This window comes from Amblyraja radiata, chromosome 6, assembly GCF_010909765.2.
Source record: "Amblyraja radiata isolate CabotCenter1 chromosome 6, sAmbRad1.1.pri, whole genome shotgun sequence".
NCBI classification, from domain to species: domain Eukaryota; kingdom Metazoa; phylum Chordata; class Chondrichthyes; order Rajiformes; family Rajidae; genus Amblyraja; species Amblyraja radiata.
The window spans coordinates 29,137,083-29,161,991 of NC_045961.1; the positions used below are offsets into that span (position 1 = coordinate 29,137,083).

At 40.0% G+C, this 24,909-nt stretch overlaps 1 protein-coding gene across 3 annotated transcripts in view; it reads left to right on the forward strand.

Moving 5' to 3' along the window:
- mre11 (MRE11 homolog, double strand break repair nuclease) overlaps positions 1–20,100 on the forward strand; it is a 78,620-nt gene extending 58,520 nt beyond the window's left edge. For 2 of the 3 annotated variants that reach the window (XM_033022405.1, XM_033022406.1), the window contains exons 15-19: positions 136–237; positions 3,805–3,851; positions 7,043–7,110; positions 11,325–11,394; positions 19,275–20,100. In XM_033022405.1, the coding sequence (XP_032878296.1) occupies positions 136–237; positions 3,805–3,851; positions 7,043–7,110; positions 11,325–11,394; positions 19,275–19,328 (341 nt within the window). In that variant the 3' untranslated portion in view covers positions 19,329–20,100. Of the gene's footprint in view, positions 1–135; positions 238–3,804; positions 3,852–7,042; positions 7,111–11,324; positions 11,395–19,272 lie in introns of all 3 variants that reach the window. The other variant, XM_033022407.1, reaches the window with a different exon arrangement.
- Positions 20,101–24,909: the final 4,809 nt, after the last annotated feature.

Here is a 24,909-nt window from a genome sequence, read left to right on the forward strand (position 1 = left end):
AAATGCAAAGTACTCAATCAAATACTACCTACTATCATTTCACAATTGTTTTCATACTAAAATGATTTGGGCCTACTCTGAGGTAACTGCATTTGTTCTGATTTTGATGATAAGCTTTCTTCTTTTATTCACCAGGAAGCAGTGGAAAGGAAACTGGCAAAGAGTCAAGGGGCAGCAGCAACAGGGCATACAAGGCTCCTGTAGTTACACAAATAAAGAATAAATCGATCCAGGAAGGTAGGCCAATCAGTATGTTCGACACTGTAGATACTTCAAATATGATACTTTTATTTACTGTACATAGAAACATAGAAATTAGGTGCAGGAGTAGGCCATTCGGCCCTTCGAGCCTGCACCGCCATTCAATATGATCATGGCTGATCATCCAACTCAGTATCCCGTACCTGCCTTCTCTCCATACCCTCTGATCCCCTTAGCCACAAGGGCCACATCTAACTCCCTCTTAAATATAGCCAATGAACTGGCCTCGACTACCCTCTGTGGCAGAGAGTTCCAGAGATTCACCACTCTCTGTGTGAAAAAAGTTCTTCTCATCTCGGTTTTAAAGGATTTCCCCCTTATCCTTAAGCTGTGACCCCTTGTCCTGGACTTCCCCAACATCGGGAGCAATCTTCCTGCATCTAGCCTGTCCAACCCCTTAAGAATTTTGTAAGTTTCTACAGTAACTACAGTGCCATCCATAATGTTTGGGACAAAGACCCATCATTAATTTATTTGCCTCTGTACTCCACAATTTGAGATTGGTAATAGAAAAAAAATTGCATGTGGTTAAAGTGCACATTGTCAGATTTAAAAAAAGGCGATTTTTATACATTTTAGTTTCACCATGTAGAAATTACATCTGTGTTTATACCTAGTCTCCCCATTTCAGGACACCATATTATTTGGGACACATGGCTTCACAAGTGTTTGTAATTGCTCATGTGTGTGCCTCCTTCATGCAGATATAAGAGAGCTCTCACCACCTAGTCTTTCCCCTAGTCTTTCCATCACCTTTGGAAACTTTTATTGCTGTTAATCAACATGAGGACCAAAGTGTGCCAATGAAAGTCAAATAAGCCATTATGAGACTGAGAAACAAGAATAAGACTGTTAGAGACATCAGCCAAACCTTAGGCCTACCAAAATCAACTGTTTGGAACATCATTAAGAAGAAAGAGAGCACTGGTGAGCTTACTATTTGCAAAGGGACCGGCAGGCCAAGGAAGACCTCCACAGCTGAAGACAGAAGAATTCTCTCTATAATAAAGAAAAAAACCTAAGCACCTGTCCAACAGATCAGAAACACTCTTCAGGAGTCAGGTGTGGATTTGTCAATGACCACTGTCCTCAGAAGACTTAATGAACAGAAATACAGAGGTTACACTGCAAGATGCAAACCACTGGTTAGCCGCAAAAATAGGATGGCCGGGTTACAGTTTGCCAAGAAGTACTTAAAAGAGCAACCACAGTTCTGGGAAAAGGTCTTGTGGACAGATAAGACGAAGATGAACTTATATCAGAGTGATGACGAGCAAAGTGTGGATCAGAGATGGAACTGCCCAAGATCCAAAGCATACCACCCCATCTGTGAAACACGGTGGTGAGGGTGTTAGTAGCATAATGAATTCTGAAGTGTATAGACATCCTATCTGCTCAAGTTCAAACAAATGCCTCAAAATTCATTGGCCGGCAGTTCATTTTACAGCAAGACAAATGCTAAAGCAACGAAGGAGTTTTTCATAGCTAAAAAATGGTAAATTCTTGGGTGGCCAAGTCAATCACCCGATCTGAACCCAATTGAGCATGCCTTTTATAATCCGAAGAGAAAACTGAAGGGGACTAGCCCCCAAAACAAGGACAAGCTGAAGATGGCTGCAATACCGGCCTGGCAGAGCATCACCAGAGGAGACACCCAGCAACTGATGATGTCCATGAATCGCAGACTTCAAGCAGTCATTGCATGCAAAGGATATGCAACAAAATACTAAACATGACTACTTTCATTTATATGACATTGCTGTGTCCCAAACATTGTGGTGCCCTGAAATGGGAGGACTATGTAACAACATAGCTATAATTTCTACATGGTGAAACCAAAGTGTATAAAAATGGCCTTTATTAAAATCTGACAATGTGCACTTTAACCACATATGATTTTTCTATTACAAATCTGAAATTGTGGAGTACAGAGGCAAATAAATAAATGATGGATCTTTGTCACAAACATTTTGGAGGGCATTGTAATTTGTTTGTTTATGCGGGTTTCCTTTGACTTCCATTGCATTCCCAATGCAATTATCTTCATGAGTAGAAAGTATGACATTCTTAATGTTCACGGAACGTTTTTATTCTGCACAGTGGTGGACTGAAGGAAAGTAAATTTAAAATTAGTCATAAGTGTCTTGTTCTTTGAATTCCATGTTTACATATGACACATCTCTGGGCTCTTCTAATACCCTGTCACCATGTGCTTTACATATGATTCTACAGCATAATTTATATGAATATTTATTTTACGCAGTGGTGGGGTGACAATTCCTGTTTTATCTGCCTGGGGCAATATCCAGCTCGTGCTCCCTCCCACCTCACCACAAGCACCACCACCACCAATCATTATGCCTGAAGTGCTTTGATTGTTGAGCTCAAATTTTGTCTATGGAGTTATTCAGACAACTATTGATTAGTACTTTTCAGTACTAATGTTTATTGTTTTAAGTAAAATAATTTTGAGCAGGACATAATTCTAACATGCGTTCTAGTTTTTATAAAAATAATTATAGGTTTTATTTTTTATTTAAAATCTTTTTTTTTGTTAGAAGCATATATACAAATAATAGTAAGTGACAATTTAATTACAGATTTCTTACATAGCGTCAGTTTTTAATTTTTTTAAAAAGAATAAAGATAAAGAGAGAAACAGATAAAATAAACATTAATCTAATAGAGAGAAAAAGAAGACGAAAAAATAAATTACAAATAACAAGATTGTGGAGATAGATCCAGGAGATGTTGAGTATAACTATTCATCCAATCCCAAACTCAGGTTTCAACCCTGATTTTGTGTTAAACCGATTCACTTGTGTAAGAATTCAATAAACTGAGACCATATTCTAACAAATAATTCTGGTTTGTCAATTAAGCCAAATCTTATTTTTTTCAAATGCAAGGTCTCAGTCATTTTCGTAATCCACATTTTAATTGTGGGGGCTGCTGTTTTTTTCCAAAATTTTAGTATTTCCATTAACTTGGGACTTACATAGGTGTCTTTTATTTATTCTGTGGTTCTTATAATCCCAAACAAAATTTGTAACAGTTGAATCAATTTTTTTGAATCATTTTTTTGGAAGATATATCGGAATTGATTGGAATAAGTATAATAATTGTGGACGAAAAATCATCTTTATAGCATTAATTTTACCAACTAAAGAGATGGGAATTTTTTTCCAATATTGGATATTTCTGTGTCATTTAGTAAGTAAAGGAGGAATATTTGATTTGAATAAAGAAGTATATTTCTTGGTCACATAGATTCTAAGGTATTTAAACTTTTCATAGGCAATTTTAAAAGGATACTGTTGGAGTATAAGCGGGTTTTGTTCCATTATTGGCATAATTTCGCTTTTATTCCAATTAATTCTATATCCCGAGAATGAACCAAATTGAGTTATGAGATTTAATAAACTCGGAATGCTAATAATTATAGGTTTTAGAACTGCCAATTGACACATCGGTGTTTCAGAATACATTTTCCACCTTTCTGATTTGCAAGAACATTACCAATAACCAAATTTTCTTTACCAGCTTTTAAAGCATCGAGCCAGCGACCAGCACCGACCATTTCCACAGAGGTATGACAAATAATCCTTTATTAAACATTCGATATCTGGTATTGTTTAACATACAGACAACTTAGTGTTTTGTAGCTGGGAGACATGACCAAATACTAATACTAGCAATACTAATCTGAGGGATGGCTGCAGGGGAACGTCTGGAACCAGCCAGGAAAGGAATAGGGTGAAGCAGATTATTGGTATTGGATTATTATTGTCAAGTGTGCTGAGTTACAGTGGGAAAAAACTGGTGTAGTGTGCTCTCCAATTAAACAATATCATACCATACATGAGAACAATCAAAGGTAAATTAAAAGGAGGGCAAAAGTGGGCAGAGGGAATGGTGAAAATGTGAGGTTTGTTCTATTGAGCTACGAAATGCTTCCTTAAGCCGAGTCTGATATTGTCCTGTAAATTTGGATGAGATATCAGTTACTCCTCCAATCCCCATCTTGAATAAAATGTGTCCTCTGTGGGAAGGATTGGAGTTGGCCTTGCATGCTCTCAGTGGAACTCTGGGCTGGTTTGTGGTGGGAGAAGTGACTGAGATTTGAAATTGACCTTTTTAGATAGATGGGTAGAAGTAGTGAGCATTGATTCATTCCATGACTCGGAAATCATCTTCCCCAGATGACTTTATTGCAAAAGGATTTGAGTGCAAGATTGCCATCCTCATTGTTCCTGATGAGGCTGCACCTGGAATGTTATGTGTAAGACTGGTTTCCATACCTAATGAAGGATATGATGCCCATAGAGGGAGGCCAATAAAGGCTCACCAGATTTGTTCCTAGGAATAGGATTTGACCTATGAGGGGAAATTAAGCAGAGTTGGTCTTTGAGATCAGCTCTTATTCTTCCATTGAACCACAAAGGGTTTGACAGAGTACATGCTGAGATGATGTTCCCCTGGCAGGAAAGTTTAGAACAAGGATCACAATCTCAAAATACAATGACAGCCAATAAATCTTTGAAGTTTTCTATCCAAGAGCTATGAAGAATCACTGAACTCATTTCATTCAGATGGGTTTTGCAATATTAGAGGGAATCTGCTAATGTGGGTTTAGTGCAGGAAACTGGAACTGATATAAAAGATCAGCCATGACCTTATGAGTGGCAGAACAAGTAGGAGGAGCCTCATCGTAGCTGTAAGGAGATTTTTGAGCCTGTAAAGTCCAATTTAATTATATTAAAGGAGGGGAGGGGTTGATCTGGGTGTCCAAGTAGATTAATGGGCCTGTTCCACTTAGGCGAGTTTAGGCGACTGCCGACGGCTGTCATAGTCGTAGCAGGTCGTGGAAAAACCTGTGACTGGGCTAATGGGCCTATCCTACTTAGGCTTTTTTTTTAGGTGACTGTCAGCGAATAAGACAATGGAATTCACTGAAGTCAGCACCGGCGACAACCTACGTCACGTGGCACCAACCTGCGACATCCTGGTGACAACCTACGTTAACCTGGCGACAACCTACGACGGCACCTACGTCAAGCTACGCTCATTGGCGTCAAACCCACTGTGGCCGAAGATGTTTCAACAAGTTGAAAATCCAGCAGCGACCAGAAAGACGCTACAACTCTTTTGGCGACTGAGGAGACTACTCACGACAATTCAGGCAACACCCCGGCGACCACTGGCGACCATGTGGCAACAGCCTAGTCGCCTAAAAAATCGCCTAAGTGGGACAGACCCATTAAGCTGCACTTTTCTCTGGATCGATTTACATCTATGATTACATTCTGCATGGTGTGGCTTGAAGGCAGTACCTGGGCTTGACAGCCAAGTGTAATAGTTTTGTACATAGTTGCACAGTATATCTCCCTGGCATTCCATAAGGAGTTTCAAGATTAAAGATAGTACTCCTAAAGCCCCTGTCCCACTTTCACGACCTAATTCGCGACCTCTGACGACCTTAAACGACAGGTATTTTTTGGGGTTGTGCCCTCCCCCTGCGCTGCTGCCTTTTTGGTGCCATCTCTAAAAACACGTCTCCTCTCCAAAAAACTCTCCAGCTATGAATGAACATGCCTTGGAGTGACAGAGGTGACGTTCTGCTGTTTAAATAACCTTTTTTTTCTACTGACCTTTTTTTCACCCACCCCGGACCTATTACCCACGACTGCCTCCGATCCCCCACGACTACCATCACGACCTACCTACGAGTAAAAAGTATCAATTTTTTCTATGCCGACTTTTTTTTACTCGTGGACATTTTTTATCAGGCTAGAAAAAAATGCCACGACCTACTTGATGCCACGAGTACCTGCGACTAGCATCACGACCTCCTACGACCTACCCACAAGCTCGTGGTGACCATGCTGCGAGTATGAGTCGAGGGCAAACTCGGCAGAGGTCGCGAGTTAGGTCGTGAAAGTGGGACAGGAGCTTAACACAATAGACGAAGGCAGAAGAGTGGGAAAGAGGCAAATGGAAGGGAAAGGACCTGAGAAGTCAAGTGTTTTATTGTTATATATCCCGAAACGGAACAATGAAATTCTCACTGTTCGGATATTTAAACATCCTACTCTGTAGTTTGATGGTTGTTAGGAAGAAGCTGCTTCTGATCCTGGATGTTACAGTTTGTGCAAAGAAGGTAAAGGTAAATTGGGAATAGAGAGTGGAGGGAACAAATGCTAAAAAGCAATCTCGGATAAAGAGTTTATGAGGAACTTCACAGGAATAATTATTTTCTCAGCTGACATAGCAAACTAAAAAGCAGTGTAGAGGTGCTGTCTTTTCATACATGACAGGATACACATATCCTCTCCACAGGGCATCACATCTATCTCAGCTGTAGAATTTCCTCTGATGATGTGGCATGATTGCACTTTAATTTAACCACAGGATTCTTGAGTATCCCATTTCTTTATAAACTAAAATTGCAATCCAATTCATTACAAAGACGACATTAACTATATTCAACTTTGAAATTGTATTTTACACCACACTGAGATTTTATAGTACAAATCTTGAGGCAAATAAAGTCCTGCAAATAATTTTTGCAATCCAAGTTAAACTTCAAATCAAGTTTTAGAAGTTGCAGTATTTTGACAGAAGCTCTATTTCGTAATGTGTTTAGTTTGGTTTATTGGCACCTGTACTGAGGTACAATGAAATACTTTTGTTGCGTGGTATCTAGTCAGCTGAGAGACATAAAACAAACGTATGAATTTTTTAGAAAATTAAAATGTCTGCTATCTGTTGCACATTACAGATTATAATCAGTGATGATTCAGATATGGACGATGTTTCTTTATCCAGGTCTTCAAAACTAAATCAGAGGTATGTATGATTTGCATGTCGACAAAACATTGTGGGGCTGTAACTCTTAATGATAAATATATATCACTGTAAAATATAAGATACAATGGAAAAGACTACAAAAAGTAGTAAACACTGCCCAGTCCATCCGGCTCTGACCTTCCTTCCATCGAGGGGATTTATCGCAGTCGCTGCCTCAAAAAGGCTGGCAGTATCATCAAAGACCCACACCATCCTGGCCACACACTCATCTCCCTGCTACCTTCAGGTAGAAGGTACAGGAGCCTGAAGACTGCAACAACCAGGTCCAGGAATAACTACTTCCCCTCAGCCATCAGGCTATTAAACCTGGCTCGGCCAAAACTCTGATTATTAGCAACCACTTTCTGTTATTTGCACTACCAGTTTATTTATTCATGTGTGTATATATTTATATCATGGTATATGGACACATTTATCTGTTTTGTAGTAAATGCCTACTATTTTCTGTGTGCTTAAGCAAAGCAAGAATTTCATTGTCCTATACAGGGACACATGACAATAAACTCACTTGAACTTGAACTTGATTTAAACAGTGTTCTGGGTATATTAAAATGATGACATTATACACCTCACATATGCAGTAATGAAGGAATGTTGATGCTTCTTGCATTTATTTAGTGCAAATGAAAATTATGTCACCAAGCATGCCAATAAATAGGTATCTAAAAAAAAACAATAACTGTTTATCAGTGCATATTCACAGCGCAAATTGTATGTCATTGCTCCCCCGGAAGGATATTTAATGTAATTGTGTGCTGCATTCTGTTTTGAGGAGATAAATAATAATTTAAGAACAATTAAGTTAATTGAAAAGCATTATTAATTTATAATGGACTTTCTTTGTTTCCAGTTTTTGTGAAATATTATGTTTGTTGTTTTATCTCTGTAGACCAGGTGAAATTGTTCAAACTAGCCGAGCACATTTTATAAGCATGTTGTCTTGAGATTAAATCTAGTTTCTATCATTTTTAAAGATTATTTTAAAATATTTATTGAATTTAGCTTGCTTATGAAATTAGGCCATTTAAAGAAGGCTTTCAAATTGAGCCGTAATTAAAAATAGCATAAATGTTTTTGCATATTAATAAAATACCTTATTTCCTTAGGAATTGAATCAATAACATTAATGGTTTAGTCAATTTTAGTAATCTTAAGTCATTTTAAAATTTATTTGCTCACAGATGGAGGACTAGACACTAAATTATCTGTCCTAATCTCAATTTCAGCAGTATTAATTATGAAATCACTATTCCTGAAACATCAATGAACATCTTTTAAATGCAAAGAGGAAAAATGATTACTATTATTTCAACTGGCTGATTGTGATGGTCCATGGAAGATTTTAAACTTGTGATATCCAGAGCCTTGGGCTCTTTGGTCTAGATGTATGATTCTCGCTTCGGGCGAAAAATAGCTTAATATGCGAGAGGTCCCGGGATCAAACCCCGGACCATGTGTTAGGGCGGCATGGTGGCGCAGCAGTAGAGCTCCTGCCTTACAGTACCAGAGACCTGGGCTTGATCCTGACTACGGGTTCCGTTTGTACACTCAATAATCCCGCAACTCAACAAAAAATCGAGGAGTGCAGTCGTGAGGCAATTCGTTCATGGCTGATTCATTTTTTCCCATCAATCCTATTCTCCTGCTTTCTCATAACCTTTGACGTCCTTATAATAAACCATTCAATCACTTCTTGGAGTGTAAGAAATGTCACCACATTCTGTAGGAAAAATGTATTAATGAATTAGAACACATGAGTGTAATATAGCACCTGATTCAGACAGCCAAGGTCGAGAGAAGAAATTTGCATGTAGTGTTTTTGGACCTGGCAAATGTGTTTGGATCTGTGCCACATAGTCTTATTTGGAGTGCTTTTGATTTCTTTAGAGTTCCAGGGTCGATAGTAAATGTACTGAAAGCATATTTCCAAGATGTCCAAATGTGCTTTAGTACAGCAGACTTTACGACAGCATGGCAGAGACTAGAGATGGGCACTATGGCAGGGAGTACTATTTCCCGTTAGCGTTTCCAATGGCGATGGAGCTAGTGATTAGAGCATCACGGTGGGTCGTCAGCAGGGAGAGACGGCAGGACGGGCTGTGCCTCCCTCCAATCGGGGCCTATATGGATGATATTGCCTTGGTGACCATAATAGTAGCTTGTACAAAAAGGTTGTTAGAGAAGCTAAATGATAATCTTAATTGGGCTAGATTGAAGATTAAGCCTAATAAGTCACGGAGTATTTCTTTGGCAAGAAGAAAGGTAGTAGAGAAAAGGTTCTGTGTAGATGAAGAAGAAATTCAATCTATAATGGAGAAACCAGTTAAAAGTTTAGGTAGATGGTATAACAGGAAGTTGGATGACTCTGAACAGGCTCAGCAACTTAGAAAGGATGTTACTGACGGGTTAGAAAGGATAGAGAAGTCAGGGCCTCCAGGCAAGTTGAAGTTGTTGTGTTTGCAGGTTGGGCTATTCCCTAGGTTGATGTGGCCATTGACGGTATATGAGATGTCAATTTCTAAGGTGGAAGGCAGGTCCAACAGAGGAGGAAATTGGTTGTAGAGCAGGTATGTCGTCAGGAGACATTTTGTAAGACTAATTTTCACTAGCATCTTCAAAAAATAGTGTGATGACATCCATAAAATGTCTGTGTTTCCATTAAGCTGAATTCTGCCATCTGTCGTTCGACGTATATTTTCTAGAAGAGTATTACTTTTTTTTTCATCAAATGTTGCAAGCCTGGTGTCTTGTCATTGAGGAGCATGTTATGAGTAATGGGTTGTGAATCTGCTCCAGGTTTCAAACCTACTGCAGGAAACAATGGTCTTTCTGAAAGATACTGATATGGGAGGAAATTATAGAAAATATTGTTATGTTACATATCTCCATTTTACAACCTTCCTGACATTTCATTTAGGGGTGATGAAGCGGGATTTTCTTGCAAGATATTGAGGGAATGCCACAAGGACATTTACAGTAGAACTACTGGCACAGATGCAGTAAATGCAGGGGTCAAACAATAAGAAAGCTAACCAAATTTGTGTTTAAACAGCCAGAAGCAGCCAATTTAAAATAAAATGTTAACTCTGCGTGGTATATAATTATTGCCAGCATGAGGTTTTATCCACAAAGCTGGGGGGCAGTGTTAGCTGTGTGGAGGATGCTAGGAGGCTGCAAGGTGACTTGGATAGGCTGGGTGAGTGGGAAAATGCATGGCAGATGCAGTATAATGTGGATAAATGTGAGGTTATCCACTTTGGTGGCAAAAACAGGAAAGTAGACTATTATTTGAATGGTGGAAAAGGGGAGATGCAACGAGACCTGGGTGTCATGGTACACCAGTCATTGAAAGTAGGCATGCAGGTGCAGCAGGCAGTGAAGAAAGCGAATGGTATGTTAGCATTCATAGCAAAAGGATTTGAGTATAGGAGCAGGGAGGTTCTACTGCAGTTGTACAGGGTCTCGGTGAGACCACACCTGGAGTATTGCGTACAGTTTTGGTCTCCTAATCTGAGGAAAGACATTCTTGCCATAGAGGGAGTACAGAGAAGGTTCACCAGACTGATTCCTGGGATGGCAGGACTTTCATATGAAGAAAGACTGGATAGACTCGGCTTGTACTCGCTAGAATTTAGAAGATTGAGGGGGGATCTTATAGAAACTTACAAAATTCTTAAGGGGTTGGACAGGCTAGATGCAGGAAGATTGTTCCTGACGTTGGGGAAGTCCAGAACAAGGGGTCACAGTTTAAGGATAAGGGGGAAATCTTTTAGGACCGAGATGAGGAAAACATTTTTCACACAGAGAGTGGTGAATCTCTGGAATTCTCTGCCACAGAAGGTAGTTGAGGCCAGTTCATTGGCTATATTTAAGAGGGAGTTAGATGTGGCCTTAAAGGGATCAGGGGGTATGGAGAGAAGGCAGGTATAGGATACTGAGTTGGATGATCAGCCATGATCATATTGAATGGCGGTGCAGGCTCGAAGGGCCGAATGGCCTACTCCACCTATTTTCTATGTTTCTATGTAAGTAGGCTTTTGGAGTTTTTTTTAACATGTTCCTTATTGTTAAAATTGTAAAAAATATAACATACAAGCCCTGATGATTTTTAGGTTTCTAAACGACCTCTTCTGAATGTCAAGTATTTATAAAACTAATTGCAGTTGCTGATTTATGTTATTTCATTCATAAAGGACTTCCAGTATATCAGCATCTTTCAGTAAAGGAGTGAATTTTCATGATGATGAAGAGGATGATGATGAGGTAATTTTGTTTTTCTTCTTTGTTTTCCACTGAAAAGGAAGATTTAATGGTCTCCTTAATGTGTCTGTGTGTTTTTAAACCTTCACCACCCAATTTGAAATCGTTACCTTCAAGAATTTGAAATCAAGAACTCAAAAATGTTGATGTCCTCTCTCGCTTGCAAGCCACTGATTTCAACCTTTTTAATCCCAAATCCTTTAAATTCCTCTTCCCAAATCCATGCCCATGTTCACTTTTACGATATAGGAGTAGAATTAGGCCATTCGGCCCATCGAGTCTACTCCGCCATTCAATCATGGCTGATCTCTGCCTCCTAATCCTGCCTTCTCCCCATAACCCTTGACACCACATTCCAAAACCTCTGTTTGAATTTTTCCAATCAGGATTCTGATTTGTACCAAAGTTGCAGAGGATATTCTGTGTGACTATAGGGAAACTCCTTTATTTGGATTGTTTACAAATACACAGGACTAGATGTTAAAAGTCCAAAGTGCCAAATATCAATTTACTCCCGATGGTGATGGGAGCCTTCTGCACTCACCTATGCTCCTCCGATGTTGAGAAGGCTAGGCAGACACGTCATTGGGGTTATCAAGTGGGCATCTACTTTCATCGACGTTTCGCTGATTGAATCCACGACGTCTCCAGTAGGCTCAGCGGTGCATTCTGGCGTCCCAGAACCACCCCCCTCTGCATCTGTCTAGTTGGTTATTTGGGAGACCAAATGGGGTATTTCGTCTTCAGCCAGAGCCACTGGCTACTCCGCTCTTTGATGGCCTGGCGTAGGGCTTGTCCGCTGATCCCCAGGTCCTTCATCAGTCTTAAGGTAGATGTTGCCATGAATCCTCGACATCCAACTTCTACCGGGCCCCGCTGTTCTGCCTCCGCTGCAAGCTCTGTATATCACAGTTTCTTTCTTTCGAAGGCTTCCTGCACAGCATCCTCCCAAGGGACTGTGAGCTCCACAAAATACACCATGCGCTGAGAGTTCGACCAGAGCACAAGATAAGGCCTCAAGTTGGTGATGGCTATCTCTGATGGAACTGTAAGCCATTGGTCCACATCCACCAGCATCTGCCAATCCCGGGCTGCCTCCAGCTGTCCAAACCTGGTCCTTGGTGGAATTTTCCATTGCCTTTGGGTCCCCCCCCCCCCCCCCCCCGGGAACAAAGGCAATTGTCTTAACTGGGTTGGTTGTTCTGGGCGGCAGGGCATTGTTGGCTGTTCTCCTGCGTTCCAGAGTCGCTGAGAGATCTTGTTCCTGAACTGCTCTGATATCTCATTAGCAACTTGCTGCTGTCAAATAACTTTGAACACATTAAAAACATTTCAGTTAATCATTTCAGTTAAACTACATTGGAAAAGGAATTCAAATAATTTTATATAGTCCTTAAAGATAAAAATAAACAAAATCTTATAAAGGTCTTTGGGTCTTGACAAATAACTGGTGTAAAGCTGAGAAGCGGGAGAGGAAATGGGCATTTTCAATTTTCCCCTGGATTTCAATCCTCTGTAACAGGCCTGACCTGCATTTCACAGCTTTGCATCTCCCTTGATTTGACTTCTCTGTCGCCAACTTATCTTACTCAACATCTCTTAATCTTATCCACCGGTTGGCTTTATCTTCAGCATTTAACCCTATCGTAAATATTTCCTTTGTATGGTCCAACCTGCCCTGATTTTTTTTTCCCCCAAAAAATAAACTTTATTCAGAATTTTAAAAATATACAAAACAAAATCTGCGCACAAACTCTTCATACATTCTCAGTGCCTATAGATGGGTCAGTTTCATATTCAGTAGTGCTCATGTGTATCTTTATACAAAGTACCTTTGCCACTCGTGATATCCCTATTGTTTGAGGAGAGTTCCCAGTGGACTGTGCCCCTCCATGTCCAGCAGCAGCAGAAGAACCCAAGGCTTTGGTCCTCTCCCCCTCACTAGAGCCTTGGCATTGCTGCACCAAGCTCCAGTTCAATCCTCAGCATGTTCTCCGACAGTCTGTATAGGCCTGTCAACAACATTCCCTTTTGGACATCTCGCTGTATGGGGAAACCAACACATTTCAGGCAGACAAATGTCTGTTGGTGAGCTCTTAACAGCAACTTGAAACTGGAGTTGTTGAAACTTTAACTTATTTTCCCTTTTTCAATTCTGAGGGGACAACAGAGTGGCTAAGCTAATTGAACTGCAACCTTACAACTCCAGTTAGCCAGGTTCAATCCTGGGTACCGTCAATATGAAGATAGACACAATATGCTGGAGGAACTCAGCGGGGCAGGCAGCATCTCTCGTATGAAGTTTGTACATTCTCACTGTGAGTGCTCTGATTTCCTCCCGCATCCCAAAGACTCGTTTTTGTAAGTTAATTGGGCCTAGGATGCAGATGCGTGGTAGAATCTGAGGGAGTTAATGGAAATATGGAGAGAACCAAATTGGATTAGTAGTAGATGATGGTTGGGGCATACTCGTTGTGCTTAAAGACCTGTTTCTGTGTTGCAAGACACTGAGTGGGCAATGAAGTGTTCAAGCAAAAATGTTAACTTTTTATCTGCCCATTTATGCTGCCTGACCTGTGCTTTCAAGTTAAAATGTTAATTTTCTCTCTGTCCATTAATGCTGCCTGACCTGCTGTTTCCAGCATTTACTATTGTTAATTCAAATTTTCAACATTCGTAGTTTTCCTTGAATTTCATATTTTTTAAACCTACTTCTTTAGTAGTTGCTTATGTGGTTTAATATTAAAATTTATTGAAAGCACGTTGAAATTTATTGAATAGTTTTATTTCATTGACGTATAAATGCAAATTTGTATCGATTGCTCCTACCCGCATGGTTCCAATTATTATTATTAAGCTGAACAGCCTCCTTGCAGGATGCTGCAGAAGCACTTTTAACCATTGCAATTATTTTATCTCAAGTGGTCATGAGTGACAGACAACGTCCTTTTTTTCAGTCGAGTGAATGACTTTGAAAGCACACTCACTTTTGTGTTGTTACATTATCTGCCTTTTAAATGAAGCCTGGAACTGAGTTCTGGTTGCTTAATCAGGTGGATATGAGGTTCTGTGCTAATATTCAAGAGTTTCCCTTTTACCCTGGTCAGATTAATTGCAATTCAACTACTTTACTGCTCTAGATTTTCCTGTATCAAAGCTTTTTATCCCCATCTGAAAGGCAAAGATATTAAGTAAATCAATCGCTGGCTTTGAAATACAAAGTGTTGTTGGCAACACCCTCAAACCTTCTCAAGAACAAATTCTGATAAATGCCTTGCTGTGGACATGCCAGATGCACCAAATAATTCTAAATTAATATGCAAGTTCTTCTAAAAATAACAGAGCATCTGTTGTTGCCTGGTTGTGTTTGCCTGTTCACTTTCAAGCTACCAAATTATTTTGAACATACGAACATTTATGGAAAAAAACAGGAGAGAAAAAAGCTCTGATGTAAATTATGCATTCTCTGTAGGATTGCAAAAACGGCATTGATGTCAAAAAGGGAAAATCTCTCTCCCCCCCCCCCTCGCCTCTTCACCCGAAGACAAGTTGGGGGAATTATTTTCTGTTGTTGTCACCACTCTCTCAACATATTTAAAAAAAACATACAGCTTGTCATTTATTGTTCTAGATCGTGGGGCCTTGATATACAGGTTGAAAACAGATTTTCTGACACCAGCATGCCCTTCTTCACTGGTTCACACGGTTGTTGTTGAGGCTCATGTTAGGCCGTGGTGAAGCGCTTTCTTCGGGTCGTCTTTTCTTGCGACATTATCAAATGTAAAAGACAAATATAAAAGCAAGTCATTTTCTGGCAATAAGATTTCTCTTTAAAACCATTGGTCAGGTTTTTGTCATTAATTCTAATATTTCCTCTAACTTTCCGGCTGATTTCCTTGCTCCAGTGGGAAATGTTTTTATTATCTTAAAATGTGATTATAAATGTACATAGTATCAAATCAAGGATTTTTTTTGTTTCAAGCCATATAAAGAAGAGATTCAGACAAATATATTCAATTAATTGCCAAGATGTCTCTTAAATTGATATATTACTAGACCAAGTGGCCTGTCGCACGGGAGGCCTGGTCCCCCAACGCAACCTGTCCCCCCAACGCAATATTCCACCACTCACCCATAGGCCCCACGGGAGGCCTGGCCCCCCAACGCAACCCATTCCTCCAACGCAATATTCCACCACTCGCCTGTAGCCCTCAATTGGCTGGGGTGAGGCTCATTTTCCCCACATCCCCCAGCACTCCTGCCCCCTCCTCTTCACCTTCCCTCTTTTAAACTTTAAAAAAAAATTTGCTTGCTCTGTGACCTGTCTTTGTAACATTGTAACGTGCAGGGGCAGCAAGTTGGAATTGGATTTTTTTACAGTGGAAAGTTATTTTTTTAAAATGTGAATAACTTGTAAAATATAACATCAATCTGAACGAAACTTTGATAAAACACACCACATGACAATCGTAAGGTGGTCAAAGAATTGTAGCGCTATGGAGCGAAGGAGATAGGCAACGTTTCGGGCCGAAACTCTTCTTCAGACAAGCTCTCCTTCGCTCCATAGATGCTGCTGCACCCGCTGAGTTTCTCCAGCATTTTTGTGTACCTTATATATATATGTGTGTGTATATATATATATATATACACACACATATATATATATATATACACATATATATACATATATATATACATATATATACACATATATATATACATATATATACACATACATATATATATACACATACATATATATATATACATATATATATACATATATATATATACACATATATATATATACACACACCCATATATATATATATATATATATATACACACACACACACATATATATATATATATATATACACACACACACACATAGATATAGAGAGAGAGAGACATATATAGAGAGAGAGATAGAAGAGATAGATATAGACAGACAGAGATAGACATATATAGACAATATATATAGACAGAGAGAGATACACAGATATAGAGATATATATGTATATATAGATACACAGATATATATATAGACACAGAGAGAATAGACACAGATATAGAGATATACACATATATAGATAGAGACACAGAGAGAGAGAGACACACAGATAGAGAGATACACACATAGATAGAGATACACACATATATATAGAGAGATAGACACACATAGGATATATAGATAGACACATATAGAGAGAGAGACACACAATATAGATAGAGAGACACACACATAGAGAGATATATATAGAGACAGAGATATATATATAGAGAGAGACACATATAGAGAGATAGAGACACACAGAGATAGAGATAGAGATATATAGAGAGAGATAGAGACACAGATATAGATATACACATATAGATATAGAGACACACACACAGAGATATATATAGAGATAGAGATATAGAGACACAGATAGAGATAGAGATAGAGATATAGAGAGATAGAGACATAGAAGATAGACACACACATATAGATATAGAGACATAGATAGACACACACACAGAGATATATATATAGAGATATAGAGAAGAGAGAGACAGTAAGAGAGAGAGAAGAGAGAGACACACACACACACCGAGATAGAGAGAGAGAGAGAGAGAGAGAGAGAGAGAGAGAGTAAGATACAGAGAGAGACAGAGAGATACACAAGAGATAGAGAGAGACATATAGAACAGACAGAGATACAGAAGATACAGAGACATAGATACATAGATATATAGAACAGAGACATGAGATACAGATAGACAGATATGATAGAATAGAAATATATAACAGACATATACATACATATATACATATACTATACATATAATATATATGAGATATAAGCTTATTAGATATACATAATAATATATAATATAGTACAAGAGATATATATACACCACACACCAATATACTATACAATTGTGTCGGGGGGTATGGTGTTTTTTATATACACACACACATATCTATAAGGTACACAAAAATGCTGGAGAAACTCAGAGGGTGCAGCAGCATCTATGGAGCGAAGGAGAGCACAGTCTGAAGAAGAGTTTCGGCCCGAAACGTTGCCTATCTCCTTCGCTCCATAGATGCTGCTGCACCTGCTGAGTTTCTCCAGCATTTTTGTGTACCATATATATATATATATATATATATATATATATGTGTGTGTGTGTGTGTGTGTGTGTGTATATATGTGTACACACACACACACACACAAACGCAACTGCGCAAGGGCAGCTCATTTCCCCTTATATCCCGGCACTCCCCATCTCTTCATCCTCCCACTTTTTAAACTTTAAATAAAATGCAAGTACTTGCTGCCAGGAATTTAAAGAAAAATCCAATTCCACTTCCCCTGCCTCCCCCAGCACCCCCTCCCCCTCCTGTTCAGCCTCCCTCTGCCAGGACTCAGTGTTCTGTGATGAGATCCCATTGTGACGTCATAGCTGTACCTGCCAACAACTGCCACTGCGTTCAATTCGTTCTTTCTTAAACTGTAAACTTAAAAATGTGGTAACTTGTAAAATATAACATAAATCTGAATGAAACTTGTTGAAAACACACCATAGGACAATTGTGAGTAAGGTGGTGCAAACATTGAAGTGCTATCTTTACCATTTTGGCATAATTTCAGGATCTCACTCATTCACTCACTCACTCACAGACAGGCATCCAAACAAACAAGATGAGAGTTTTAGTATAATTATAATAATTATTATTATTATTATTATTATTATTATTATTATTATAATAATGCTAGACCAAGTGGGCCCCTTTGGGCCTTGTTCCCACAACGCAATATTCCACCACTCACCTGTTTCCCCCATGCAACCCGTTTCCACCACTCACCAGTTTCCCCAATGCAATATTCCACCACTCGCCCATAGCTCCCAACTGCGCAGGCGCGGCTCATTTGCCCTCATCCCGAACACTCGTTCCCCCTCCTCTTCACCCTCCCTTTTCTCTCTCCTCCCACTCCTCACCTCTCCCCGTTGCACTCCTCCACTAAACACAATGTTTAAATAACATTTCTCCTTCGCTCCCCCACTCCCTCCCTCTCCTTACAACAATGTAACAAATCTCTCATTGCGCTGGGTGGAACACTATGTAAATGAGATCCCATTGTGATGTCATTATCGGGTAGAACAATGTTCACGGGCAGTTTATGTAAATGAGATCCCATCGTGACATCATAGCTGTAACTGCCAGCAACTGCCACTGCAGTGTTCAAGTCAATCTTTCTCAAACTGGATTTTGTAAAGTTGAAAATGTGAATAACTTGTAAAATATAACATCAATCTTAAACAATTTTTTTTAAACACACCACAGGACAATTGTGAGTATGGTGGTGCAAAAATTGTAGCGCTATCGTGTACCATTTTGGCGTAATTTCAGGATCTCACTCACTCACAGACAGACATCCAAACATGATGAGAGTTTTAGTGACAGACAGACATTGTTAGAACTAATCAACATGGTTATAAAATACTGTTTAATATGCTTAAACAAGATTTTGGCTGTGTTGCAAAATTTGCACCTGCAGTTAACTCGCTGTGAATAAACTGAGTTAACTGAAACAGCAGTCTTGATGAAAACAGACGTTAATATGTCAATACGTTTAGCTTTTCCACACTGACTGCTTTAATTATTTTGGAGTACATTCACTTTTTCCACAAAGTGATGTTGCACCTTATGCGCCTTTGATTCTGGCAATGCGCCATTCATGTACACGAGTGTTTAAACTGTCTGTTTAAAATAAAAAATATTTAATACATTTTTAAATACTGAATATTACAATCTTACGGATGTTAGCTGATCTCAATTTCTGAATTTACAAACAGAGTAACTGATTGTATCTATACCATATATTTGTTCCCAGGATGAATATGATCCGTTTAAAAGTTCGGCAAGCTCAAGAAAAGCCAGGAGATGACATGTCGAGCCACTGTAATGTACTGGCTTTTACATTCGATTCTGGATCAATTTTCCTGTTCAGCAGTTGATTCCATTTAAATGTCATTGTAACAATGTTTAACCAATTGTGGGGTTTTTATGGATGCTACCCCAACAAGCACCTATCCTTGGTATGTTGATAGTATTCCATAGTAAATGCTATAGTGATCTATACACAGTACAATGCGGTATTGCTTGAGGAATCCCATCCAATCTAAATCAGTCTTTTCTTTCCTCAAAAAGTTTTATTGTTTGAAACCTTCAATATTATGCCTCTAAAACAGTTTCTCCTGCCACCCTGCAATTTTGTTTTAATTAATTGGATAACCGTTTATAATTAAAAACATTGTAATTTTCCTGTGAATCTGCAATGATTGTTAATATAAATTATTGATGCATTTAAAATAAAATTGCAGTGAGATTTATGTATGTAATGAAGGTCTCTCAGTGCCTTTTATTAACTGTACATACTTATTACTAGCCCCTTAGTAAAAATACATGTTATCTTTAATTTTGTTTTGAAACTGACTGATAAGCTTGCATCTTTTTTTATACAAAATTGTATTTGCTCACCTTCTTTTAGGAAAAAACAATTGCTTTAAGAAAAATTAATCCTTAAAATGTGACCAGTGTTAACAAGCAATCTTGAAAATTGCCTTGTTGTTAAATGCACTATAAACTGTTGTGTAGAAGCCCGTTAATGTTCCGATTGTATTTTTGATCAAAATAAATTATCTCTTTGTTAAAATGTCTCAAATGCAAGTTTCTCCCTTGATTAAAAATCATGTTTATAAATATTGTCTGAAAAGACTTTAAAATAATATTAACCTTGCCTGCATCAGCACACTAGCCTGGCAGTGTTGTGTTCTGGAGATTGGAGCAAAAAGAGCTTTAGTTCCTTGCATTTGTTTCCTCATTCATGGTGGATTTACCTCAATTTAAATTCCTGATATATCCACTTTCCCTCCTTATTCAAAAATCTATTGGCTACTTACATCAATGGTTCTTTCTCACGCATGCACTGCACAGTGATATTCTAGCACCCATCACCATAGTCCTTATGCTGGATGTACTGGAGTGCTCCCAATCCAGGTAAGCCCCTGGCTACTGCAGGGCCTCTGTCGCCCTGGACCGGCTCGCCCTGCCAACTGATGGCCCCCTCCTCGACCGACCGCATTGAATTCTCCTATTTTAGGTAACCACAAAGCTCCCCCTCCATTTTCATCTGTGCCCCACTTGGACTGGCACCTATTTTTCCCCCCCTCCCCTTCCCTATCCATCTACATTCACAGTTTACATAGGCAATTGGTGCAGGAGTAGGCCATTCAGCCCTTCGAGCCAGCACCAACCACCATTCAACCACCATGGCTGATCATCCACATTCACTACCCTGTTCCTGCCTTCTCCCCATACTCCTTGATTCCACTAGTTCTAAGAGCTCTATCGAACTCTCTTGAATAGAAACATAGAAATTAGGTGCAGGAGTAGGCCATTCGGCCCTTCGAGCCTGCACCGCCATTCAATATGATCATGGCTGATCATCCAACTCAGTATCCCGTACCTGCCTTCTCTCCATACCCTCTGATCCCTTTAGCCACAAGGGCCACATCTAACTCCCTCTTAAATATAGCCAATGAACTGGTCTCAACTACCCTCTGTGGCAGAGAGTCCAGAGATTCACCACTCTCTGTGTGAAAAAAAGTTTTTCTCATCTCGGTTTTAAAGGATTTCCCCCTTATCCTTAAGCTGTGACCCCTTGTCCTGGACTTCCCCAACATCGGGAACAATCTTCCTGCATCTAGCCTGTCCTAACCCCTTAAGAATTTTGTAAGTTTCTATAAGATCCCCTCTCAATCTCCTAAATTCTAGAGAGTATAAACCAAGTCTATCCAGTCTTTCTTCATAAGACAGTCCTGACATCCCAGGAATCAGTCTGGTGAACCTTCTCTGCACTCCCTCTATGGCAATAATGTCCTTCCTCAGATTTGGAGACCAAAACTGTACGCAATACTCCAGGTGTGGTCTCACCAAGACCCTGTACAACTGCAGTAGAACCTCCCTGCTCCTATACTCAAATCCTTTTGCTATGAAAGCTAACATACCATTCGCTTTCTTCACTGCCTGCTGCACCTGCATGCCTATTTTCAATGACTGGTGTACCATGACACCCAGGTCTCGCTGCATCTCCCCTTTTCCTAATCGGCCATCATTTAGATAATAGTCTGCTTTCCTGTTTTTGCCACCAAAATGGATAACCTCACATTTATCCACATTATACTGCATCTGCCAAACATTTGCCCACTCACCCAGCCTATCCAAGTCACCTTGCAGTCTCCTAGCATCCTCCTCACAGCTAACACTGCCCCCCAGCTTAGTGTCATCCGCAAACCTGGAGATATTGCCTTCAATTCCCTCATCCAGATCATTAATATATATTGTAAATAGCTGCGGTCCCAGCACTGAGCCTTGCGGTACCCCACTAGTCACTGCCCGCCATTGTGAAAAGGACCAGTTTACTCCTACTCTTTGCTTCCTGTTTGCCAGACAGTTCTCTATCCACATCAATACTGAACCCCCAATGCTGTGTGCTTTAAGTTTGTATACTAATCTCTTATGTGGGACCTTGTCGAAAGCCTTCTGGAAGTCCAGATACACCACATCCACTGGTTCTCCCCTATCCACGCTACTAGTTACATCCTCGAAAAATTCTATAAGATTCGTCAGGCATGATTTACCTTTCGTAAATCCATGCTGACTTTGTCCAATGATTTCACCACTTTCCAAATGTGCTGCTATCCCATCTTTAATAACTGAATCTAGCAGTTTCCCCACTACCGATGTTAGACTAACTGGTCTGTAATTCCCCGTTTTCTCTCTCCCTCCCTTCTTAAAAAGTGGGGTTACGTTTGCTACCCGCCAATCCTCATGAACTACTCCAGAATCTAAAGAGTTTTGAAAGATTATTACTAATGCATCCACTATTTCTGGAGCTACTTCCTTAAATACTCTGGGATGCAGCCTATCTGGCCCTGGGGATTTATCGGCCTTTAATCCATTCAATTTACCCAACACCACTTCCCGACTAACCTGGATTTCACTCAATTCCTCCAACTCCTTTGACCCGCGGTCCCCTGCTATTTCCGGCAGATTATTTATGTCTTCCTTAGTGAAGACGGAACCAAAGTAGTTATTCAATTGGTCCGCCATATCCTTGTTCCCCATGATCAACTCACCTGTTTCTGACTGCAAGGGACCTACATTTGTTTTAACTACTTTCTTTTCACATATCTATAAAAACTTTTGCAGTCAGTTTTTATGTTCCCTGCCAGTTTTCTTTCATAATCTACCTCCACTCATTTCATAATCGGCCTCCACTGCTTTCTGAGGCAGAGAGTTCCACAAATTCACAACTGTGTGAAAAAGTTCTTCCTCATCTCAGTTCTAAATGGCCTACCTCTTATTCTTAAACTGCGGGCCCTGGTTCTGGACTCCCCCAACATCGGGAACATGTTACCTGCACCTAGCGTGTCCAATCCCTTAATAATTTTATGTTTCTATAAGATCCCCACATCCTTCTAAATTCCATTGAATACAGGCCCAGTCGCCCCATTCTTTCGTCTTATGACAGTCCCGCCAACCTGAGAATTAACCTCGTGAACCTACGCTGCACTCCCTCAATAGCAAGAATGTCCTCAAATTAGACGCAAAATGCACACAATTCTGTGGTATCTCCAGGGCCATGTACAACTGCAGAAAGACCTCTTTGCTCCTATGCTCAACTTCTCTCGTTATGAAGGCCAACATGCCATTAGCTTTTTTCACTGCCTGTTGTACCTGTATGCCTACTTTCAGTGACTGATGTAAAAGAACACCCAGGTCTTGTTACACTTCCTCTTTTCCTAACCTGACACCATTCAGATAGTAATCTGCCTTCCCGTTCTTGCCACCAAAGTGGTTAACCTCACATTTATCCACATTATACTGCATCTGCTCCCTCACCCAACCTCTCCAAGTCATTGCATCCTCATAGCATCCTCTTCACAGTTCACCCTGCCACCCTGCTTTGTGTCATCTGCAAATTTGCTAATGCTACTTTTAGTTCCTTCAATGTATATTGTAAATAGCTGCGGTCCCAGCATCGAGCCTTGCAGCACCGCACTAATCATTGCCTGCCATTCTGAAAGGGACCCGTTAATCCCTACTCTTTGTTTCCTGTCTGCCAACCAATTTTCTATCCATGTCAATACCCTACCCCCCAATATCATGTGCTCTAATTTTGCCCACTAATCTCCTGTGGGACCTTACCAAAGGCTTTCTGAAAGTCCAGGTACACTACATACACTGGCTCTCCTGTGTCCATTTTACTTGTTACAACCTCAAAAAATTCCAGAAGATTTGTCAAGCAAGATTTCCCCTGAATTAATCCATGTTGTCTTGGTCCGATCCTGTTACTGCTATCCAAATGCGCCGCTATTACATCTTTGATGAGGAACTCCAGCACCTTCTCCACCACCGATGTCAGGCTAACAGGTCTATAATTCTCTGCTTTCTCTCTTTCTTGAAAAGTGGGATAACATTAGCTATCCTCTAATCCACAGGAACTGATCCAGAATCTACAGAACATTGGAAAATGATCACCAACGTGTCCACAATTTCTAGAGCCAGCTCCTTGATTACCCTGGGATGCAGACCATCAGGCCCTGGGGATTTATCAGCCTTCAGTCACGTCAGTCTACCCAACACCATTTCCTGACATGTGAATTTCCTTCAGTTCCTCCATCACCCTAGATCCTCTGTCCCCTAGTACATCTGGGAGATTGTGTCTTAGTGTTCACCTTGTCTGCCATTTCCTTGTTCCCCATAGTAAATTCACCTGTTTCTCTCTTCAAGGGACCCACGTTTGTCTTAACTATTTTTTTCCTCTTCACATACCTAAAGAAGCTTTTACTATCCTCCTTTATATTCTTGGCTAGTTTATCAACGTACTTCATCTTTTCTCCCTGTATTGCCTTTTTAGTTACCTTCTGTTGATCTATAAAAGTTTCCCAATCCTCTGGTTTCCCGCTCATCTTTGCTATGTTATACGTCTTCTCTTTTATTTTTATACTGTCCTTGACTTCCCTTGTCAGCCACGGTCGCCTCTTTCTCCCCTTAGAATATTTCTTCCTCTTTGGAATGAAATTAACCTGCATCTTCTGGATTTTTCCCACAAATACCCGCCATTGCTGTTCCACCGTCATCCCTGCTAGGGTCCCTTTCCAGTCAACTTTGGCCAGCTCCTCCCTCATGCCTCCATAGTCTCCTTTATTCAACTACAATATTGACACTTCCGATTTTAACTTCTCCCTCTCAAATTGCAGATTAAAACATCATATTATGGTCACTACCTCCTAATGGTTCCTTTACCTTGAGTTCCCTTATCAAATCTGGTTCATTACACAACACTAAATCCAGAATTGCTTGCTCCCTGGTAGGCTCCAGTACAAGCTGCTCTAAGAATTCATCTCAGAGGCACTCCACAAACTCCCTTTCTTGGGGTCCAGCACTAACCTTATTTTCCC